Source organism: Carassius gibelio, chromosome B1 (assembly GCF_023724105.1).
Source record: "Carassius gibelio isolate Cgi1373 ecotype wild population from Czech Republic chromosome B1, carGib1.2-hapl.c, whole genome shotgun sequence".
Classification (NCBI taxonomy): Eukaryota; Metazoa; Chordata; class Actinopteri; order Cypriniformes; family Cyprinidae; genus Carassius; species Carassius gibelio.
In genome coordinates, this window is record NC_068396.1 from 22,832,393 (window position 1) to 22,850,855 (window position 18,463).

At 36.8% G+C, this 18,463-nt stretch overlaps 1 protein-coding gene across 6 annotated transcripts in view; it reads left to right on the forward strand.

Annotated features, from left to right (window-relative positions):
• The window catches only part of dclk2a (doublecortin-like kinase 2a), a 46,339-nt gene that overhangs the window by 13,591 nt on the left and 14,285 nt on the right, over positions 1–18,463 (forward strand). For 4 of the 6 annotated variants that reach the window (XR_008152280.1, XR_008152281.1, XM_052546392.1 and 1 more), the window contains exons 3-6: positions 9,895–10,024; positions 13,680–13,787; positions 13,958–14,014; positions 16,859–16,953. Coding sequence is in view for 4 of the 6 variants with exons in the window: in XM_052546392.1 (XP_052402352.1) it covers positions 9,895–10,024; positions 13,680–13,787; positions 13,958–14,014; positions 16,859–16,953 (390 nt within the window). In the remaining 2 variants the exon portion in view is untranslated. The remainder of the gene's footprint in view (positions 1–9,894; positions 10,025–13,679; positions 13,788–13,957; positions 14,015–16,858; positions 16,954–18,463) is intronic. The other 2 variants (XM_052546394.1, XM_052546395.1) reach the window with 1 other exon arrangement.

Here is an 18,463-nt window from a genome sequence, read left to right on the forward strand (position 1 = left end):
GGTTGAACCTCAAAAAAAGGCTGTTTGAAAATAATAAAGCTGGTGGTGCTTTGCTTTGTCTCAGAAAACAGAGTAACAATTGATTAATGTTCTTCATGAATGCTGAGAAATTGTTATTGACAAGTTGGTTATTGCATGTAGACCAGCATATGGAAAGTATACTATTAAAAGTATACTGGCAACTAATCATAAAATGTTTTTTCATGTTTAAATCTACATGGGTATAGGCTGCTTTTGTTGTTTTCAAAATAGGTCATGAATTTTATTTTTCATGCTGTCTATTTTCAATTTATTCTAGATTTTAATTTTTTTGGCAAATACATTTTTGTCTGATGTCAAAGATAATTTTTTTTTTAGTTGTTTTTTTTTTTTTTTTTACACATTCTTAAAAAATCACTAATTCCTGTCACTGGAAAATAAATAACGCAAAGCACCAAATATAATCTTGCTTTTAAGAAACTAGGACCAGTAAAAAAAAAAAAAAAAAAAAAATAATAAATAAATAAAAAATTCTAAATCAATAAATAAAATAAAATACAAATTGTTGTTAGCCAAAATGAACTGTTTTAGGACTCCTGCATCTCAGAAACAGACTGTTGTTTATTAATGCTTCTAATCTTATAAATATTGTAGAGCAGATAAGCCCTTTGAGTCCCACACAGCAGGTTTAGCGTGGGGAGCCTGGTGCTGATGCTACTGGGGTTTGACAGCTCATCTCTTCGCAGTGATAAATGAAAGCTGATGTCCTGTTCCCCGCCTTGTCCTCATCAATTAGACTTTTCATGACCGACTTCTGAGACTGCCTTCATTTTACTTTCATATCTCCACTGTAACAATTTTTTTTTGCTGGGTAACCTTTATGTGGTAACATCTAAATGAACTTTATTAATATTATTCAATATTTGATTATTCAGTACGATTCAAAGATTTGGTGCCTGTTGGATTTATAAATGTTTTTATTAATATTATCATTATTATTATTATTATTATTATTATTATGCATTTATTTGAACAAAAATGTCAATTTTAAAATGTAAAAATATTTCACAATTTTCCTTTTTTTCTGTATTTTTGTTAAAATAAATGCTAACTTGATAGGCATAATAATAATAATAATAATAATAATAATACAACTGTTTTCTATTTAAATATTTTAACATGTATTTTATTTCTGTGATGCAAAGTTGGATTTTCAGCAGCGATTACTCCAGTCTTCAGTCAGTGTCACATGATCCTTCAAAAATCATTCTAATAATCCGACTTAAGCCTGGCTCACACTACAGGAGTTTTAAAATCATAACCGATTTTGAAATCTGGTTGCAGCTCACACGAGGAGAATCTTTTCAGATTGTCTTCCCTCAAATATTAAACATGCACACACTACAAGATTTGGTGCATTCATACTGAGGTGATTTCACTCCAGCGCTTCTCTTTCTCCTTACAGTTGTGATGAGTTTTGCCATATTATACAGACAGTTGTGTTACTACAAAATGTCAAGAAACAGTTTCCTCTATCTCCACTATCCAACGAAGCCGCACATCAGTAATAGTAAAGAAAGTTTTGCACATTGGCTGTGAAAGTACTGACGAAGTCATATTGCCATCAACATCCCAATTTAAATCCTAAATATCAAACATGTTTGATAATAATCGGGGCTGCCCTGATTTGTGTACGAGCAGATCGGGCGGATCGAGGTACTCGACAAGATGTTTGCTCCGATTCTTGGGAAGGGGAAATCGGGGCTAATCCGTATTTTCCGGATTATGAGTCGTACTTTTTTCATAGTTTGGCTGGTCCTGCGACTTATAGTCAGGTGCGACTTATCAAAATTAATTTGACATGAACCAAGAGAAATGAACTAAGAGACATGAAGTCTTTTAGAGAATTTTGAATGGTACGTGAGGATAACAATTGTATTGTAGGCTATGTAAAACAAACATTATTAATATGGCCTATTCTGTGCCTCTTCCTGACGTACTATTTGTACAGTATTGAAGACTTATGAAACTGATGATGAGCACACTCACAAAATTTACTTTATTTCTTTAATTTCGAACCCACTGGACATGGCAGCAGAAGCGCCTCTTTATGTATGACTTTAAACGTATCAGCTGCTCAACACACAATTGTAACTGATTTTGTTCGGTGAAAGGGTCATTTGTCAACACTGCCTTTAATGGCATCCTTTATTTATGGCTGCTGTGAGGAAAACCGTTTTCCTTGACTTCCCTTTCCTCTGCTTTATTAGTTAGTAGCTAATGGTTGACAAACTCCTCTAAGCCTGGAAGGGTCCAGCTCATTCAAAGCCTCTGAGTAATCGTTGCTTGAGCTATATGTGCTGTTCTGTTTCTTCCCCTTCAAGTCTGCTTGGCTAATACTCTGATCTTGCATTGTTGACCTTCATGTACTCTGCTGTGGATCTCTGGTCAAATAAGAGCCCAATCAGCAGGACCATAGTGTGTCTCTGTTTTGAGCATAAAACTCATCCCCTCATCCCATTTATATGCTTTCTATTTCTTAATCCTTTCTTTCTTTCGGTCTTGACACAATGTAGAGCAATGCTGCTCTTACACCCTTCATTATTGTCAGCCAAATAAAGCAGGGCTGTTATTAGTCTTAGCACCCTGTCGGGTCTCTCTAAGCACAGGCCTGTACTTTAAGCCTTAGAGGAGCTTAATAATACAAGTCTTAATGAACACCTTGTAAGAAACTTAAAATAATTAAGAGACTTGTTTAGAAATTTGTAATGTTGATTATAACTAAAGTCATGTTATAGAGCTGACAACTATCATAACAACCCGGAAACCATCCTAGCAGATGCTTAAAATACTAAAAGTTGGCAACATGTAGTGACAGTTTTTGCACATGCAGAATGCCTCTTTTTGTACAATATAGTATTCATGAACACCAGACATTTACTTGCCATCTGGAGCCAACGGGATGTTCCTAGTTGGACCAATCGGTGAAATGAGGGAGACATCCCCTTAACCACTATATTAGGTGCTGTTGCTACACATCTGCCAACCATAGTACATAAGCACTTCTGCCACTCTATCAACTGATAAACAGCACAAGGCCCCTGACAAATTAATAATAATAATAATGCATTTTTATTAATCATGCACTTTTCTTAATTCAAAGAGCTTCAAGAAGCACAACAGTATAGAATGATGAATCTTTAAATATTTCCTAAAACAGTTCAGGGTTTGAGAATCTCTTAATTCCTGCTGGTAGAGCATTCCACAATTGTGGAGCTGAGACAGAGAAAGCTCTGTTTTTAATTAATATGATGGCTGTTGAAGGATACACCACCCAGCAGAGCAAGTGGGAGTATAAGGGACAACTAAACTGGATAAATAGGTATGGGCATTCCCGTGAATAGCTTTATAAGTTAAAATCAGAATTTTAAAATCAATATGCACTTGAATAGGAACCCAATACAAGTTATGCAATACCGGAGTAATATGTTGACAAGCAGTTGTATAGGCTACATTAGTACCCGGGCAGCTGATTTCTGAATATATTGGTAATCTCTTAATGGACTTATCAGGGAGACCAAACGTAAAGTACATTACAGTAATAAAGCCTTCATGTGATAAAGGCAAGGATAAGCCATTCTGCATCAGGTAATGATAGAGAAAAATGGTGTCTCACAATATTTCTTAGGTGGAAAATGCTATTTTGATATGTTCATCAAACAATAGTTGAGGGTCAAAAATAATGCAAAGATTACATACTTGGGTGGACGGGGTGGCAAAGTCACAATCAGTAATCACATTAGAACTTTTCATTTATGTAAAGCCGTTGGCATGCTGACACATAAAAGTTCTGTTTTTGACTCATTTTGACTCATTTGAGCTTAAGAAAATTAATGTGCTTCCAGGCTTTTATCTCACCCAAGCAATCAGTAAGTGTTGAAACTGCAAGATCATTTGGATTAGGGTGCATGCTGACATAAATCTGAGTATCATCGGCATAAAAATGAAACCCTAACCCAAACTTACGAATGATCTGAGCCAAAGGCAACATATAAATACTAAACGAGACAGGCCATGCAGGACAGCCTGGGGTACTAATGTTGGTTCAGATTCACACGTCTCAGTGCTATAACTTGATCTAAATATGGATTGAAAAGGTTCTAAGATATTGTTTATGGACAGGCATTGGCTGTAACTGGCCAGCAACAACTCGTTCAAGAACCTTATCTAAAAATGGAAGATGAGCAATAGGCCTGTAATTTGACAAATCCTCAACATTAGAACCAGACTTTTTAAAGAACTGGTGTAATGGCAGCTAGCTTGAGGGCTGAAGAAACCTTTCCAGTAGATAGAGAGTTATTAATGATTACACTAATAGAGGGGCACAAGAATATTACTAATATAACTACCATTTTACTTTTAAATTAAATGGGGGCTACAATGGTGTTTTGTGCAATCAGAGTTGTTTACAGTGTTAAAGAGATGGATTCTCATGCTAAACATTGCCAAAGTTAAAAAAAGTAATTTGGACGAATGAAAGAGAATTTCTGGGCTGAAAATCTTACTTCCGGGTTGGGACAAGTTTCGGCTGTTTTTTTTTTTATATCGTGGATCTAATGGCGTAGAAGATGGTGGGACTCCTTATATGAGCATTTCTCTCGGAAAAGCGTGCCCGCGCACACGTTGACAAGAGGAGAGCCATTCGCGCACATCAACGCACTCCATCAGGAAATCGTCGCCAGCGATGCATAGGATTTGTTTGTGAATGTCTCCAAATAAGTGTGTTTTTGGATGATAGGGAAAGTTTACCATGTTCGGCTTCTCAAAGTACCCATCGTTACACGAACAATGCCTGCAGTTTGTTTTTCCGGGGCAGCAGCGGAGTGTCGCAAGTGCGTTTGTGTGTTCTGGTCATTTGAGCGACGAATGTTTTATAAACAAGGCCCAGGTCAATGCTGGATTTACACATTGTTTGCTATTAAAACATGGAGCGGTTCCTGTGACAAAAGACCCCATTCATTTAAGTATAACTGCATCAGATTTCTGCTTTTGTTTGAAATCAGCACATAAGTGAATATATGTTAATGGAAACAACACGAAACATCAGTATTATAGCTCTGCCCATGGCACTCCTCCAGGAGCTCGGCTTTTTCCAGGGAGAATAAAACTAAATACTTTTTTGGAGATATGAAGGATGCAGGACTACTCTATAGTTACTCAAGATTAACATGAGATTAGGTGAAACTGTGTATGTTGTGTACCCTTTAACAATCGTAAAAATGTAAACACTAGATGATACATTTGTAGGATGAAATTCATTGGTCAGCAGTATAGAACCAGCAATTATGGAATTGTACAAATCTTGAACTTTCTCTGTAAAATACTTGGAATTTGTTACACAGCTCAACAAAGGGATTAATGATTTGATTATGAGGCTTCAGAAACCTGTTAATTGTTTTAAACAGCTTTCTTGGATTATCAACACCTTCATTAATCATATGCGAGTAGTACGCCTCTCTAGTAATTAAGGGTGAGATGATACTTCAACTGCTGCTCATCAAACATCAATTTAGGGTCAGTAAGACCAGATTTCTTGTATAAGCGCTCAGTCTTCCTTCCCTCAACTTTAAGAGCCCACAATTCCTTAGTGTACCATGGGGATAACTAGTGAAAGAAACAACTAATTCTTTCAAAGATAACACAATATCAAGAATAGAAGAATCAGGAATCAATTTTCTTGATTTACGTTATGACACACTCCTTGGTAGACATTAGAGAAGCAGAGGTTAAAAATTCAGTTTTTCAGTTCGGTTGATAAATAAGTATGAGAAATACAGTAGCATTGCCATACTTTTTCATCACAGTGCACTCAAATGAAGACATAACAGGTGTGGTGATTTCAGAAACAGGCAAATCAGATTTATATAAAATTGCAAGTATTTTTTTATTTTTGTTATTTTAGAAACTATATTGGCTAGCCATGGCAATGAGGGTCACAGTTTTACATGAGACTACCATGATCGTACTAATAGTGCAGTTAAACTCTGAATTATATGCATAACAAGGGCAACTACTGTACAAAGGATCATTTAACAAAAGATCTTTGAAGTTTAGATCCCATGAATTAAGGATAAGACTTTTTTCTCTTTAAACATTTTTTTAGTTCTAATGAATTTTAAATAAATAAAAATGCCTGATGAAAGATCTACATCAGTAACAAATGATACTGCTATGTATCTTGTGTTACCACCAGTCAGTTTACCAAAACACTTTTGACTCCATTCCAGACTACTTCATTTTACAGTTCCAAGATATCAGCTAAAACATTTCAGGCATGTTTAATAGTCTCCCAGTGTGGCTTTAGTCTGTTACTTTGCTCGGGCCAACAACTGGGCCCATATGCTCCTCTGATCTGCTGATTGATGGGAATACTGCTTAAGACCCATCCCACTGACTGGCCATGTAGATTCCTTACAGCACATAATCGGATGTGATTCAGAGAGAACTGCTTTAAGGGGTTGCTTTAAAATTGTGCTTAAAATGGGATTTTTAAATTATTATACTAATAAAGTTGAATTTGCTAAGGAAGCTAAACAGTGGCTCAAAGAGGCTGAAATGTTTGAGTGGGTTGTTGTGTTGTGATGTCTTTTTATGTGTTCAGTGAGGATATTTAGAGTCATCATTACCATTAGAGACTGTTGAATAGCTCATTATCATCAGAATCATGTTAATAAAGTAAAAGAGTGATCTTGTAAATTTCTGAGCATTTCTCTCTTGGCCTTTTGTCTTTTTCTGTACAGTATCAGACTCATGAAGGGGAAAAGGGGGCTGTGTTCCTCTCCATCTGTCTTCTCTTTCACTCAGTTCCATGTAGAAGTGTGTGTGTGTATGTGTGTGTTTGATGGAGCTCCACATTGGAACCATCTGTTTCTTGCTGCCCACCTCCATGAGAGGAGGAGTGGGCAGAAATCAGAACATAATTTTTTGCCCACTGTGGTTGCGAGTGGATGTGTTTTGCATATAGTCTCAAAATGTTGCTTTTCTGTATTCTGTTTTCAACGGTGGCTGCCATCTTGTGCAATGGCCACTGGCAGCGCCAGGGGGAGTTTTGGGGGATCTCAAGACCCTGCCAAAAAATACCTTGACCCCCCACTTGATCCACCCCACCCACTTCCTTATTAAAAAAATAATGATAATAATATATATATATATATATATATATATATATATATATATATATATATATATATCCGGAATAAAGATTAAAAAATGTTTCTCTTCAAACTACGCACAACAATAATAATTAATTTGACATTATTCGTACACTGAACAGAGAACTGTGTCTGTCGGAGGCATCCGATTCGAGAACCGAGGAGCTGATGATACTGCGCATGCGTGATTCAGTGTGAAGCAGACTAACACACAACGCATCTGAACAGAACTGGTTCTTTTGATGATTGATTCTGGACTGATTCTGTGCTAATTTTGAATGAAGGGCAATCATCGCCAATGACATTACGTCGAGCGCAAAAGAACCGGGGAACCGTTTTTTTTTTTTTCAACTGGTTTATTGAATCGAACTGTCTGAAAGAACTGGTTCGCCGAAAAGAACCGAGCTTCCCATCACTACTGAAGATCTGAAAACCGATGCAACCGGTCCTTGACTCATGAACGAGTCGATCTTTCATTCGTTATCTGGCTCGGCTCGGTGTTCATCTTCAGTTCTCTCTTCACAGCAGTTCAGTTCAGTGTGAGTAAATAAATTACTCCGGGATATTGGTTTGTTTGAACTCAGAGGGAGTGTCAGCCACATTAAAAAAAGTTAACAGCTTAAGACATTTGTGGATTAATGCTTATTGGAGATGCAAACCGTTTCAAACGATTCAGTTCGATTCGGTGAACTGGTTCAAGAAGAACCGGTTAAATCGAATGATTCGTTCGCAAAAACAAAGTAGTTGATATGCTATGTTGTTTTTGTTGTTAGCCATGTCCACTGTATTTTTTGTTGCTTTTCATGAGACCCCCTCTTGAAATGACAAGGATCCCCCCCCAATCAAAATTGTCTGGAGCCACCACTGGCAATGGCTCTGGGTTGGCGGCCATCTTATGCAGTGACGCTGGACTGACAGTCCTTTACCAAATCCTCATCTCCAGGCATGAGGTGGCTATACCGAAGGAATTCCTCCACATAAAGTTAATTGGGTTGGCCATCTTGAAAAATGGAGCAAAGCACACTTACGGGGTCGAATTAACTTTTAGATGGCTCCATACCTGATCTGGTGCTAAATAAAACTGCTGGATCCTGGTTTGGCGAAGTCTTCTGTAACAAGGAGTCTGAGATGCAGTACTTTATTTTCAAAAGTGGTCAAAGAGGCAGAGATCAGAGAACAGCGTCAGGTATGTCAGGGGATATCCAAAATAAGCAACAGAAACAAGTAGAGGTCGGGGCAGGCAGCAGAAAATCAAAGTCGGTATAAACAATCCAAAGTCAGACACGGGAGGAACAAACACAAGGAGAAATGCTCGGAATTGACAGACTAGGCTAGAACAAGACTTCACACTTAATGAGAGTCCAAACACAATTTATATAGGGTAGTGGTAATGGGGAACACCTGGTGGTGATTAGACCTAAGCATGGGTTTCTGGGGAATGGAGTTGGAAATGGAAATACAACATGCCAGAGTCCTGAGTGGAGTGCCCTCTATAGGAGTTCATGGGCACTCCAGCTGATGATCTTGACACGGAAAGCTCTCTGACCCTCCCATAGACAGAAAGGATCCTTACATGATTTAGGCTCAGAAATGTAGCAAGGAGATCCTTAAAATAATCAACTTAAACAACTTAATTCAACATTTTGCCTGCTCCGCATCACCCTGTCATTATTTTGGAGAGTATCATATACAAAACAACATATGTACTCGGATATGTTGTTTATGTTTAGATCAAAGTGCAAACAACATATCCACATGCATATGTTGTGTACGTTGTTTACATATGTGATACCTTCCAAAATGGTGCCAGGGTGATGTGAAGGAGACAAATTGTTGTAAAAAATACATAATTTTTATTTTCTTTGCACACAGAACAAAACGTATTCTCGTAGCTTTGTAAAATTACGGTTGAACCACTGTCACATGAATTATTGTAACAATGTCTTTACTACATTTGTGGACCTTGATCATGTAAGGATCATTTCTGTCTATGGTAGGGTCAGAGAGCTCTCTGGTTTTATAAATAATATCCTAATTTGGGTTTCGAAGATGAACAAAGGTCATACAGGTTTTGAACAACATGATGGTAAGTAATTAATGACATAATTGTAATTTTTCGATGAACTATCCCTTTAAATAAACTTTATTTTTGGTTTTCAGCAAAATGTAAACTTTATTTTTGGTTTCAGTAAAAAATTTATATCCGTGCATCGGCATCTAAAAGACCATGTTTGGCCTTCCCAGGTATTTTTCTTCATTCAGTTGAAATACAACTTAAATCCATCCTTTTTTACGTTTTCCATTTTCTTGCTGTATTCAAGGTTATTTGACTCAGTTTTAAAATTCAAATGTGTTTTATGCTATTGGTAGGCCGACATGGAATCTGCGCCCACATCAGTTTGCTGAAAGTACAATATCTCATTGATAAAATTCTACAACCGTGGTTTTAGCTATGAATGAGAGTGTAGCACTTTCAGTTATGTTTAGATGTTATTATGTTTATATCCATTTGTGAAAATATAAATGCAAACAGTCTGAGTCCAGCTATTGTTATTTCAAACTCCTGGTCTAGATTTTCTGCAGTGCAGTATTGTGGACTACTAAACGCTTTATCCTTTCATCAGTCACATGGTTACTTCCATTCATTTCTCAAACAGTGTTTCTCTCTTTTTTTCTTCCCCCACCCCTTCCTCTCTCTGTCCAGATAACATGTTTGCAAGATTTTTTCGGGGACGATGACGTGTTCATCGCGTGCGGGCCTGAAAAGTACCGTTACGCGCAGGACGATTTTGTGTTGGATCACAGTGGTAAGGCTTCCACAGCCTTTATAACCGGTAGGCTCAGCTAAACACTAACTTCATTTCAACCCAATGTCTCTCATACTAAACTCTTATAATATATATGTATCCCTTCACTACACATCTAGGAACACACAATTCATGGATACAGATATGTGGCTGTTAATGCATTTGAAACAAATGATACCATTTTTATTTTTATTTGTCCATTTTCTGTTATTGTATTGGTTATATAAATTAGTGAAACATCAGTGTATCATCATCTGCTTTGGCTAATAAAAGTAATTCTATTCATAATAAAAATAAGCATTTATCTAATTGTACAAAACCAATTCCAAAAAAGTTGGGACACTGTTCAGATTGTGAGTAAAAAAGGAATGGAATAATTTACAAATCTCATAAACTTATATTTTATTCACAATAGAATATAGACAACATATCAAATGTTGAAAGTGAGACATTTTAAAATGTCATGCCAAATATTGGCTCATTTTGGATTTCATGAGAGCTACACATTCCAAAAAAGTTGGGACAGGTAGCAATAAGAGGCCAAAAAAATTAAATGTACATATAAGGAAAAGTTGGAGGACCCATTTGCAACTTATTAGGTCAATTGGCAACTTATTGTTTGGGAATAAAAAGAGCCTCTCAGAGTGGCAGTGTCTCTCAGAAGTCAAGATGGGGAGAGGATCACCAATTCCTCAAATGTTGTGGTGAAAAATAGTGGAGCAGTATCAGAAAGGAGTTTCTCAGAGAAAAATTGCAAAGAGTTTGAAGATGTCATCATCTACAGTGCATAATATCATCCAAAGATTAAGAGAATCTGGAACAATCTTGAGCTACATTTAAAATGGACTGTGGCAAAGTGGAAAACTGTTCTGTGGTCAGACGAATCAAAATTTGAAGTTCTTTTTGGAAAACTGGAACGCCATGTCATCTGGACTAAAGAGGACAAGGACAGCCCAAGTTGTTATCAGCGCTCAGTTCAGAAGCCTGCATCTCTGATGGTATGGGGTTGTATGAGTGCGTGTGGCATGGGCAGCTTACACATCTGGAAAGGCACCATTAATGCTGAATGGTATATCCAAGTTCTAGAACAACATATTTTCCCATCCAGACGTTGTCTCTTTCAGGGAAGACCTTGCATTTTCCAACATGACAATGCCAGACCACATACTGTTTCAATTATAACATCATGGCTGCGTAGAAGAAGGATCTGGGTACTGAAATAGCCAGCCTGCAGTCCAGATCTTTCGCCCACAGAAAACATTTGCTGCATCATAAAGAAGAAGATGTGACAAAGAAGACCTAAGACAGTTGAGCAACTAGAAGCCTGTATTAGACAAGAATGGGACAAAATTACTATTCCTAAACTTGAGCAACTTGTCTCCTGTGGTAAACAGTGGTAAACATTGCCTTGTCCCAACTCTTTTGAGATGTGTTGATGCCATGAAACTTAAAATCAACTTATTTCCCCCTTAAAATTGTACATTTTCTCAGATTAAACATTGAATTGTCATCTATGTTGTATTCTGAATAAAATATTGAAATTTGAAACTTCCACATCCTTGCATTCTGTTTTCATTCACAATTTGTACAGTGTCCCAACTGTACTTGGGATCGGATTGGAATCGGGTTTGTAACTGTTTGCATTATGATTAACATACACTACTAAATGTTTGGGTCAGTTTTTTTGTAATGAAATTAATACTTTTGTTCAGCAAGGATGCATTAGTTTGATCAAAAGTGAAAGTAAAGACATTTACAATGTTACAATGTTACAGTTTCCATTAAAAACAAATCGCAGCAAAATGTTTCTAGCATTGATATTAAAAGTAAATGCTAGTTAAAATTATCATCAGCTTTAATATAAACTTACCAATATCTTTTTATCTGCACAAAAAACACCACACAGTTGTCACCTTCATAAAAATAAGTGATAGTATTTTAATAGTATCTTTTCAATGATGGACTCATTCATTCACATTCATTCACTGGGCTGCAAAAATTTATTCTTTTTCCAGAATGAACACAACCGTCAGAGGAAGTGACCTTGTTATGAGCAGTTCCTCACCATTGTTCATTGTGTAGACTGTGTTTGTGTGCTAGTGAACATGATAATGCAGATGTGGAAGTGAAGACAATCTGCAGCTGTGAATTTCAAACAAAATCCAAAATGCCTATAATTTTCATCCTGTTTTGCTGAAATGCCTCCAGTTTTAGTAGAATTTACCACACACACACACACACACACACACACACACACACACACACACACACACACACACACACACACACACACACACACACACATCTTGATTCATAGCTGTGTGAATTTAGTTCATCTGCTTGCCATTTTGTCCTAGTTCTTCTTCGCTGCCCCACTTAGGTTAAGTAGGACTTTTCCAAAAATATAATGAAACGGTAAGTTTGTGTCTGACAGTATTTACTGCTCAACCATTTCTTTCTGCAGCAGAAGTGGAGTGTCCTTAAAACGCAAGCCCACCACAAATCTAAATCTTTTGGAACTAAAGAACTCATTACACGTTCTCTCCTTTAGATTCTGCTGTTAAATGCTTAAATTAAGCTCCAAGAAACAGATTAGCTGGGCAGTAATGGCATTTTAATAATGTCATTCAGCTTGTTCTGTCTTCATCACTCCACGATCTGGTACTCATCAGCTAATTTATCACTGCTCGGCGTCATTAGCGAGTGCTGTGTAATCGACAGGACAGATCGGGCCCAGTAGCTGCTGTATGAGTCATTCATTACTAAAGTTCTGCACCCACTGCTCTCATTAGAAAGATGGTCTGCTTTCATAGGCCTTGAGTAGAAAATTTGATTACGCCTCTGTGGATCGCTTCACACTCTTGGCACATGTGAATTTGGAACAAGTATGTCAGCAGATACCACTCATTTAGCAAGAGGCATCTGTATTAGCCCTGATACAGGCATGCTTTGGTATGTGTATCCATGTATGTTCCTGTCTGTCCTGTCTGTGTGTCCGTTTTCAGAGTCAATAATGGTGGCACATGCTTAAATGACTAAATGTATATATTTACATTCAAAAGTTTGGGGTCAGTAGTATTTTTGAAAGAAATTAATACAGTTATTTTACCAAGGACACCTTAAATTGATCAAAAGTGACAGTAAAGACATTTACTGACCTGATTTTATTCCCTGAAGATTTATCATAACATTAATCAAGGTTTTTTGCACTAGTTACTTCATAATTTTCACATTCTCTTCGACCCGTAGAATTAAACATAATGTTTTCTTCAGTGTTGCCAGATTGTTAATGTCCAAGTGTCATACCAGAAGCTCAAAATGACCGTATTTGGAAGAAAATGATTATACACGAGTCAGTCTCGAAGAATATACATATTTTTTAACAGCTGTTTATCCTTTTCCCACAAAATTCTGTATTATTGTAAATTATGGGAAATTATTTTTCATCGGACATCGTACAGAGGTCAAAATTATTATACAAGTACATTTAGAAAAATCCCAGAACCTTTGAAATGTAAAGTATAATAAGTCAACCAAAGAGATTATTATTTGGAATGGGTGGAGAAAGCAAGTTCTCCTATTTTTTCTTGTGTCTTTGGTAATGTTTGCAAATGAGGCATCAGGAGACATTATAAGACAAGCATATACATTCTTTGCTCATTTATTTTGTCTCTGTGTCCAGAATGTCAGGTCCTCAAGTCCTCCTATTCTTCTCGTTCTGCTCCCCCTGTGAGATACTCTGGTAGTAAAAGTCCAGGATCCACACGCCGCAGCAAATCCCCTGGATCTGGTGAGGATACACACTGCACCACCACTAGCACAATCCTGTTACCAAATGAACGATTGTTTAAAAATGTAACATTTCTTAACAGCAGCAGTCAATCACTGATGTTCACATGTTTCTTCCTGTCATTTTTTTCTGTTCTGTTCCTTGTTAAATTGCTTTCCTCCCTACTCTAGTGAGAAGAACAGCAGGACAATTCTCTGCAAATAGCCAGTCTCCAGTCAAATCACCAAGTAAGTATTTCTCAAGGTTTATTAAACCAAAAATGGTCATAATTTAGTTTTACAAGACCATTTTCATTTTCTCTTTGACCCTTAGAATTAAAGCTAAAGTATAGCTATCGTACCTTAAAGACTTCTAAAGGTAAATCACTTTAGTTATGATTGGCTAACCTCTTCAAAAGTGAACTGAGTAAAGGTGTGGTCACATTTAACCCTTGTTCAGCAAATCCCTTTGCAATCTGAATTTTTTTGCGCGATGGTGAAAGTTTTACCAATGCAGATTTCACATATGTTTCAGGTTGGTTACATGGTTTCACCACATTGACAGCCGTTGCTTGCTTTGAAAGTCTACTGATAATAGTCAATAGATCTTTTTTGTCAGCAAAATTTCTCTAATGTGACCACATCTTCACAGTGCCTCTGTCAAGCTAAATAAGTAAAAAGTGGGCTGTCATGTGTTCATTTTCTTTTCAATCACATTTTCTTTACCATAACCAAGACTAAACTATTAGCTGACAACTAGAGAATCTGACAGCCCTATGACATCCTTGAAGAATTTCCACACATGATTTTGAATTACCTAAAGGACATTCATCTATGGAATGAGCTGTACATGACCTCTAACCCTTCGGTGCAGCATTCAATCACGATAACAGCTCTCCTTCACGGCCTTCCAAATCCATCAGCTAGTCTATAGAGCTATTTAAAACTCCCTCGCTGGCCACTTTCCCCCGAACCCTGGCATGCATATACTCTAATCTATCAGACATACCAAATTGGATGTGTACACTAAATGCAGGCATCATCATCTGCTTTCTGCTTAGAAGGGCTAATGCAGTACACCCTAAATTCCTGTGCCCGTGAACTAAGGGTTCTCTTGCATGCCTGGAGAGAAATCTGCTCATTCCCCCATCGACAAACTCAGCTGGAAATGCCAAGAGCGGCTTTTCTACAAATCCCTGCTCCCTGCGGATTCTGACGCACTTAGGATGCACTGTATCTGGGTGAAATGATATATTAAACCGTGTTTTAATTGTTTTTATAACATTATTTTAACGTGGCCTTTACAATGATCTTGTCAATTCTATGATTTAGCCTTTGTGGATTTGGCTGCAGGTGAGTGGTGCACATGAAGACTTGCTGTGTTTGCATGTTAAGGGACTTATTCTGAGCCAAGGAGACTTATGCTGCTCATGCATATGTAGCTGTACACATTTTCTGACTGGTTCTGGTCATATGGGTTTTTTTTCTTCACACAAGTTAATTTTTTTCCTGTCATTGAGCCAGCACTTCATTTTCTCTATATACCTAAAGGAATGTAAGTATGTCTGACAAATGCACATGTGAACTGTGTGCACTAACACAGTGGTTGTCAAACTTTGTGACTAGGCTGGTAAGTTTCCTCTGGTATATCAGCTGTGAAGACTATGGGAGTCCATATATTAAAATTAGCAACTAAAATAATTCTAATTAAAATGTAAATTTTTATACATTTCTGGATTCCATACGTTTCCGTGGTTCTTTTTAACCCGTGAATTTGAATTATTTGTTCAGTTATTTGTGATTTACATAATAAGGTTATAAAAATGCAAAACCTTTATAAAAGCTTGACTAATTTTAAGCAATTTTAAATCATTATGATGCCCCTTAGTGGACCCCGGCCCCGTTGGTTGAGAATAAGTACATTAACATGATGAAGACTTTTATAATTTACGTGTTATATAAGTAGAAAAAAAAGATGCATTGTTCTGCATAAAAAGCATAGTTCACCCAAAAATTATAATTCTGTTATCATTTATATAATTTTTAAGCTCTGTGATTTTTTTTATTTATTTTAGGACACATAATGTTTCCACTGTTTTAGTCTGAACAGTGTAAGTTAATGGTGACCATGTGTTGTCAATTTGCAAAAAAAAAAGATTCTTTAAATGTCCGTAAATGTAGTTCATATGACTCATGCACTGCAAAAGTCTTCTGAAGTCATATAATAGCTTTGTCTGAGGAAAATAAGAATTTTAGTTGTCATTCCCCTCCCCTATAACTTTCAAACTTAATTTAAATTCACTTATGAGCAGTTACTTTTAAAAGTATTGCATTACATTATTGTGTTAATCAATAAAAAATTTAACTAATTGCATTATTTAGTTACTTTTTATGGAATGTAATGCTTTATGTTCCTTTTCCATATATATATATATTTTCTTTTTATTTTATTTTTTTTTTGTCATCTGGGCTATGCTTGCTTTTATATATATATATATATATATATATATAACAACTGCCAACTGTAAAGGACCTTTCACGCCAAAAGTGAAATTAATAAGCCTCAGGCTGGACGAAACACCTCTGCCTCTACACCTCACTCCCACTTTCTCTCAGCATGGGGACATTAATGGTGTCAGTGAATAAATGGTGGATTAAAAAGTAATCTGATTACATAACTAGCATTACTTGTAATCTGTACCCCCAACACTGCTTATGACTGTAATCACACATTTAAATTGCACAAAAAATATTTTACAGTTGCAATGAATGGGAACAATATGATTTTAGATAACTGGGAAGTCAAATAGGCTCGCCATTTGGAAACAAGCTTTTTTTTTTTTTGCCTTTTTGTTGTCTGCGGAAGAAAGTAAGTAAGGTTGGTTGAAAATGAATTAGTGAAATTTGATGATGTAAATTCAAATTTTGATCAGCTGATATTATGCAGGCAATATCATCTTACAGATAACACCGTTACTAATATCTAAGACAGTGCATGTGCAGCATAAAATAAGCAGTGTCAGAAGTAACACTGTGTGACATTGTGTTTTCTCTGTTCTCTGTCTCCCTCCCTCTTCCTGTCACACTCCTCAGTTAATGGAGTCCCGAACAGCCAAATCACTACCCCCAGATCCGCCAAATCCTCCAGTTCGTCCCCGACCAGCCCCCGCAGCATGCGCAACTTCAAGGTAAACCCGTCGGCATGGCAACAGGCTTCCACTGTGCTGCTAATCAGTTTACTGGCAAAACACGGCGAGTTTTAGAATAGATTATTTCTTCATCAAGTCAAAAATAAGATCAGGCTTCTGGATGATGACAGCATCATAACGCTTCAATCCGGATTAAAAGAGTTTAGTGAAGCTACATCAATTATACCCTCACAACAAATTGAAGCTGCAGTTGTAACGCCCCTAAATTTCTTCAGGGTACAGTGATGACACTTTATAACGTCACTTTTTCCTATACTGTGTGCTAAACAATTTAAAAACAATTTAAAAAATGTAACTTGCCCCTGACTTTCCTTATTAGAGTCTCCACACCATACAACATTAGAGAGTGTTCAGTAGCTGTCTGTATAGTGGGGGTTTAGCATCAGGATGGTTTCAACATGATCTTCTAAGGACATTGAAGTCTTCATCAGCACTTGTAACAGAATATCCGCTCTGATAGGCCTAATCACTCCTATTCTTAGAAGCATTGTGAGTCTGGGCATTGAGATCTTGCTGAGATCTGACTGCAGATCTGTAATTAAACCAAAGGTCAAAGTCAATTATGATCATAGCCTCGAGAACTCCTGCTGTTAATCTGCTTAACTGACCTGTCCGGCCCACAGTAAGCTTCTTCTCATACGGGTGCGCTATCTTTAAAGCTTCTTGAAAGCACAAGGAGAATTTGAATGACAAGGAGACAATTTGATTCGTTTTTAGAGAGGGATTAGTGGTAGATATTGGCACATACTCCCTTAGTCAACTACTTATAGGGAACTCTCAAATGGGATCTCAATTTTCTTTTTCTTTACAAAACAAATTAAGAGGAGAATTCTTCCACATGGCGTTTTAAAGCATTCAAACATTTGGAATTGAAATGGATAAATATTAATTTATTTTGCAAATTTTAAGCATATTAATTTAATATATTGTACAGTTTGTTATAAATTGCCTTATTTATTTATTTATTTATTTTTTTTTTTTTCTAAGGAACTCTAATATGGTCTCTGAGATGTGAAAGTTCAATTTTAGTGAAAAGTGTATTAAATTATATTAAGTCTAACAAGCTATATAAAACCAATGTCTGCAAATTGAGAAATATGCTATTTTCAGATACTTGTGATTGTACAAATTATTCATAGTATTCTACCATTTATTGTACTGGAGATATGGCTGGGTGAGTGGTTTGATGGAAAGTTGCTTGTCAGGCTGGTTCGTTGCACATTGTTCTTGAGATTTCAGGCTAATTTTAGACCAAATGCGACAACGTTGTGGTTACATAAATATCTTCCCACTTGCCTTTAGTTTAGTTGCAACAAGCGGATGGGAGTCCCCCTCCGTCTCTCTGTACAGGTATTATAAAACTCTGCCTTCTGTAGCGCCATTCAAATGAGCTGCAGTTCCTTCTGGGTATACAAGTTTTCAGTTGGGAATCTTACATAAATGATTGTATGATCGATTCAGTCGTTTTAACAGCATACTATTTGGCCGT